Raw genomic sequence first — 6,608 nt, 5'->3', positions numbered from 1 at the left:
TGTGTATTTAATACTCATCTGAACTTCATATATTCAAAGCCTAGGACTATACATCCATGGACATCTTCTTGTATAGATTTGCTTTTATTAAATTGCTATCTATTCATATTCTGGTTTTCCCTTTTCTCCACGTGTCCTTCACTGGTCAGAAAAGACTCGATATTCTATTCCTCCTTAGAGGTCCAACTCAAATATTGTCTCTTACATGAAGACTTACGTGATTTTGCCAGCCAGAAGTGATTTCTATTTCTTCTTAATGTGTTCTCATATTGTTTCATGGTGTGTGTGTGTGTGTGTGTGTGTGTGTGTGTGTGTGTGTGTGTGTCTACACTCACAGCCACATGCAAAAAAAGCTATTTCTCTCAATGAGGTCAGACACTCCTGAGACTAGGAATTATATCTAATTTTTCTTTTTATTCTCCTCATCCACCAGTATACATAGCAAATAGTAGACTGAATTGACAAAATGAGATCCTATAGGAATCATTAAAATTGCTCCTGCATCTTAGCTAGAATCATCATCATTATTACTGTATTGTTTGTATAAAAGGGATCTCTTTGTGATTCACAATGTAGTGTACTTAAAGCAGCACCAATCAAAAATCTCCTCCTTAAGTCAGTATATAATGAGAATGATAATCAATTGCGTTCCAATCAATGTCTATTTGATATATACACACGGGTATGCATGCACGTCACATGGCAGGGTTGGTGTAGGGAGACAAGTGTAGAAAAGAGACTGTCTAGACAACTTCATTTTTGTTGTGAGAAACAACATACAAAACTCCTCTTTCCTTTTCTTTCAGATGGCCAGGAAATTCAGCGGATTAGAAATCTCCCTGATCGTTCTTTTCACAATCGTATCTATAATAGCGGTGGCTCTCGTTGTGGTATTAGCAACGAAAACACCAGCGGTCAGAGGTAAGGACAAAGACCCTGAAACAGAGGAGCTCTCTGACTTGGATGTGTGTACACACACACACACACACACACACACATACTGTCCCCAAAGGTACCATTTGGAACATCTACAGTCCTTGGTCATGAACATACAAACAGATGCATACACTAACACTTAAGTGGGAGGCGGGATTATACAGATAGATACGCATGAACACTTGTAATCTGTGTGAAAAGCACACACACACACACACACACACACACAGAGTAATACCTGAAATCTAAGGTAGCGATGTGGAAATTCTAGAGAAAGGCTAGTGTTCACCCTTGTAGACCAATTTCAATACACACCCCCAGGTATAATAATTTCAAGCAAGTGTTACTCATCTGGCCTTGTGCTCCCATGATGTACAATGGCCAAGACTCTTGACCTGTCCCTGGAGTCCAAGGGAAAAGTGTAAAAAGCCCCCAGAGACATCCACATGAGGACATCTCAAGTCTAGGTAAGTGTAGTCCAGCATGTACACCCTCACCCACACACTTGCACTTGAACTGAGATTTTAGTGCACAAAGACATTCACACTAACATCAGAAGGACCCAGAATGGGGGTACTAAGATGCTGAAACTTACAGTTCAGACTTGGTTTTTGTTTTTTAATCCCTCACCTTCTGTCTTAGAATCAATACTGTATATTGGCTCCAAGGCAGAAGAGTAGTAAGGGCTAGGCAATGGGAGTGACTTGCATGTCACACAGCTGGGAGCTGTCTGAAGTCAAATTTGAACCCATAACCTCCTGTCTCTAGGTCTAGCTCTCCATACCCTGAGTCACCCAGCTGCTTTCCAGTTCATACTTTGAATAGGGATACCTTTGAAATTACCAAGACACACAAAGACTTTTAGGTCAGACTAAGAGTGTACACAAATACACACAGACTATCTCCTTAGTTCAATGTAAATTTATTTGATATACACACGAGTAGACAGAGGTATTTATAGGTGACAAAGCATGAAGGGATAAAGATATGAGCTTCCTGACAAAACCTATTCTTTTTCTATAGTATTCAATGTGAGGATATACATAGAAGGGCACCTCTAACTCAGAGAGTCAAAGGGAGGAGGTTTTCAGATGCCATTCAAAGACGACAATCCCTATATTATCATCTCTAGAAAGTCTGCTGGCTTTAGAGCCTGAGGACCTGATTTGATTCCTCCTCTGACCTTGAACAAGTCATTAAACTTCCATCATTTTCTTCAGCTGTAAATTAGGCAGATAAATTGACCATTGAGTCTCTTCTGGGACCTATTTTTGCTATTGTCTGAGCAACAGGGTTATCCCACAGGAGGTGGGCGGCTTGAGATTTTGAGCAATATCAATGGGAGGGGAAGACACTAGAGACTTCTCCTCCTACTCTCCACCCCAGTCCACTGGGGTTAAGTAGAATGGAATCAGTAGAAATTTTACCAAAAAGGTTGTGAGAAGCCATTGGATGTGGGCTAAAGTTCTTTAGTTCATAAAAGTTGTCTTGCCCAACTCATAGAAACATAGCTTGGCCCTGAGGAAGAAGGCAGTTTATTTTCACCTTTGTGAATAACCGGAATACCATCTCCAAAAGGGATGTAGACAGAGGGGAGAATACTTCCATCTGTCATTGTCGTTTGGAACTCATCCCTTTGGAAGTGAGCCTACTAATACTTTGCTTTGCTAACAATGTTAGAAGGATCTCTCTTGGGCTAAAAAGGAAATACAAATGTTCCCTTGTTTCCATTTCCTTTGACTTCTTCTCCTTCCACTCATCAAAGAAAAATATAATACTATGGCAGAAAGGTTATAAAGAGAACATCACAAAATGTATGAACTTCTTTAATGGCATAGGGACTTTTAGAATCATCCTGGGTCTCCTGTGAAGAAATGTTTCCATGACCTTTAGTCATGAAAAGGGGCTCTCAACATCAGAGTCCATCAAGTCAAAGCCCTATTTGAATAAGAAGGCCCTCTTCAGTACCCTCATAAAGAAGTAATTTTTCATTGTGCCTTGGCTCAAAGGCCTCCAATAAGGGGGAGCCCACTACTTCAGGAGGCAAGCAGTCCATTCTGTTTGACAATTATTGGTTAATTCTTCCCTCCATGAAACTTAATACAACTTCTACCCCCTGGTCCTAGTTACATCCTCTCAGAACAAACAGAACAAGCCTAGCCTATCTTCCAAGTAGCTTAGTACATTTATAACAATCAGCATTCATCTGGTTCTTTAAGGTTTACAAAGTGCTTTCATTTTACCTCATCTAATCCTCATAATCACCTTGGAAGGCAGATGTTATTATTATCCATGTTTTACATCATCTCCTAGTTCAATAGTCCCTTCATTTACCCTGTTACGTAAATCATTAATCAAATTTTTTTTAGTAGCAGCAGAGGACCAAGCAGAGATCATTGAGATATTCTAGGAGAGATATTTCCTTCTATTCTAAGTCATGATAATAATTAATCCTCTTTGGATCTGCCCATTGAACCAGTTTCCATATTCATCTACGTGTAGAACTGTAGAGCTGGATATTATATGGAGACTGTATAGTAATAGTGCTCTCTCGCATATTTATAAGTTATTCCTAGACTAATATATGTTACTTTAAACTTACCTGCTGTGTGATCCTTTGCCAGTCACTTGAACTGTCTCTTTTTCCTTACTTGTAAATGATGAGAGTAATAGCACCTACCTGTAAGAGTTGTGAAGATCAAATAATGCAATATTACAAAAGTACCTCATACAATGCCATTTACTAAGTGCAACAGAATTGTCACTTTTTTCTCCTATCATTTTTTCCTTTCCTTATGTTTTTCCTTCTCCCTTTTCCCACACTGAAAGCCGTGATAAGATATGGTCAGGATTGATGAGGACTATGAGCAAGAACATTTCTATCTCCATATTGTTTTTCACCTCAAGACCATGTGAGGGACTAGAGGAGAAGACATCCTGACTAAGCTGTTGAGGGCAATCATGTGTCATGAGAGTCTTATTGGGCAAAGACCTGGACTTGGGGAATAAAATAATGAGACTCAATTCTAATATCTGGTACTTTCTAGCTGAGCGACTTCAGGAAAATCACTAACTGTCTGAGCTCCACTATTGTCATATGGAAAATGAGGTTATAATACAGAATGTCCCCAAAGGTTGAGTACAGTATTAAGCTTCAAAAGCTTTAAAAGCTTAAAACTGCATCAAGCCTTTGGGGACACCCTGTCTATGTAGCTGCCTATCCTCAAATAACTGTCATTAGACCCAAAGGAGATCATACATAGTGAACCTCAAAGTGTGATAGAGAGATCCACTATTTTGTGTTACTTCCTCTTAATAAAACCAGTCTCAGCTGTAGTGAAAGTCTTAATTTGTATTTTATCATCTAAATCATTATTTGTATTCATAAACCTAATATTAGATAACTTGAAAACAGACATCAGCATGATATATGAAATATGAGAATAACATGTCATCTGCTTTATTGTAGAACTTGTTTCAGGAGATGAACCCACTCCAGGAAAGTGTCCAAGTGATGTGAATATCAATCCAGATAGAAGAATAAACTGCATCCCAGATCAATTTGCAACAGAGGTTTGAAAAAATATTTTCACCTTTTCAATCTCATTTCTTTGTTCTAGCATGTTATAATTATATTCTTCTGAGGCTATATACTTCTTATTGCAATATATTATCTCTATACACCCTAAGTCCTAGCATAGTGCTTTGCCTAGTATAAGTACTTTATACTCATCAATTGAATTAATGAATGAAAATTGATAGATGGATATAAAAATGTGCCCAATTCCACCTTTCATGTTATCGAATATAAATTAGACTGTATTTGACACATTGCTGAGACTTTAAAAAATTATCATTCTATCAATAATATGAGACTGGTAGTAAGAAGCTCATGTTTTGACTAGCCATGATGGCCTGTTATCTTTTTAATTTCAGATAGACTTTTTCCCTTAGATGGAAGAATAAAGTCCATGCATGAAGTAAAATGAGTTTTCATTATGACATTTTTTTTCCCTTGGAGGATAGTGGAAAGACTATTGAATTAAACATCAGAAGACTTGAGTTCAAATATTGACTCTTCTGCTCACTCTGTAACTTTGGGCAAGTCACTTCACTTGTTGAGCCTCATTTTTCCCATTTATAAAATGAAGGGATTGAACTACCTTCATTCCAGGGCATTTTTCCAGTACTGAATCTTTGATAAAGATAACACTTAGCCATCATTGTTTCTTCCTTTTTAAAAAATGTCTTTCTTATAATCTATTTAGAATATTTTTCCATGGTTACATGATTCATGACTACCCCCACCTTTACCCTTCCCACTCCGGGAGCTGACAAGCAGTTCCACTGGGTTATAGATGTTGTTCAAAACCTATTTCCATGTTATTCATATTTGCAGTAGATTGATCATTTAAAGTCAAAATCCCCCAATCATATTCCCATCGAGCCACATGATTGAGCATATGTTTTTCTTCTGAGTTTCTGCTCCCACAGTTCTTTTTCTGGATATGGATACATTCTTTCAAAGTTCCTCAGGATTGTCCTGGGTCATTGCATTTGTACTAGCAGTAAAGTCAGTTACATTCGATTATGCCACAGTGTATCATTCCCTGTGTATAATGCTCTCCTGGTTCTGCTCCTTTCACTCTGCGTTAGTTCCTGGAGGTTGTTCCAGTTCACATGGAATTTCTCCAGTTCATCATAGCTTTCAGCACAATAGTATTTCATCATCATAAGATACCACAGTTTGTTCAGGCATTCCCCAATCAAGGGACACCCCCCATTTTCCATTTTTTTTGCCAATACAAAGAGTACGGCTATAAATATTCTTGTACAAGTCTTTTTCCTTATTATCTCTTTGGGGTACAAACCCAGCAGTGCTATGGCTGGATCAAAGGGGAGGCAGTTTTAAAGCCCTTGGGAAATAATTACAAATTGCCCTTCAAAATGTTTGGATCAATTCACAACTCCACCAGTAGCGTATTAGTGTCCCAATTTTTCCACAACCCCTCCAACATTTATTATTTTCCTTTACCTTCATACTGGCCAGTCTGCTAGGTGTAAGGTGGTGTCTCAGTTGTTTTTATTTGCATTTTTCTAATCAGGATGGACATCATTGCTTTTGTCATTCAACCTGGTATACATGGAAATACCCTTAATGTCCCTTTTGAAATAATTTTTTAAATATTTTTCATACCAGACTCTTGAAAGAGCTCCCCTTCAAAAGATGGACGTGTTTTGTTCATTCAAGAAATATCATTGACCTCTAATATTAAAAAAAAGCATATGTGAAAAGTAGGGGTTGGTTATAGGCAGTGGGAATTTCTCTTAAACCAAGCAAGATTTCCATACATCCATTCTGTTTCTTATTGTCACCACTAAGCGACTTAGAAATCTCAATAGGTGATCACTTTAATCTTTTCCCCATCATTGCAAATGATGTTAGGGAACCTTCAAATTTATTGATTTTCTTTCTTGTAATTTCCCTTTGATATACCTGCTATGTATTTCTCCATATCATTAAAGAGCATCAGCTTCATTTCTTTGTAATTGCATCATTCCATAGCTCACCACTCTTGCTAGATAAAAGCAATCCCCCCGTATAAATAAGGGATTTTCACTGATAAGATAGTAGAATTTAAATTGAAGGTCAGGTGCTTGTGACACAGGTA

General features: G+C 37.9%; 1 protein-coding gene across 1 annotated transcript in view; it reads left to right on the top strand.

Annotated features, from left to right (window-relative positions):
* Positions 1-806: 806 nt before the first annotated feature.
* Positions 807-6,608, top strand: part of SI (sucrase-isomaltase) — a 101,808-nt gene continuing 96,006 nt past the window's right edge. Inside the window, exons 1-2 of the mRNA XM_001368258.5 lie at positions 807-921; positions 4,406-4,509. Coding sequence (XP_001368295.3) covers positions 807-921; positions 4,406-4,509 — 219 coding nt within the window. The remainder of the gene's footprint in view (positions 922-4,405; positions 4,510-6,608) is intronic.

Source organism: Monodelphis domestica, chromosome 8 (assembly GCF_027887165.1).
Source record: "Monodelphis domestica isolate mMonDom1 chromosome 8, mMonDom1.pri, whole genome shotgun sequence".
Classification (NCBI taxonomy): Eukaryota; Metazoa; Chordata; class Mammalia; order Didelphimorphia; family Didelphidae; genus Monodelphis; species Monodelphis domestica.
The sequence above is the reverse complement of the archived record's forward strand: the minus strand, read 5'-3'. Positions and strand labels throughout refer to the sequence as shown.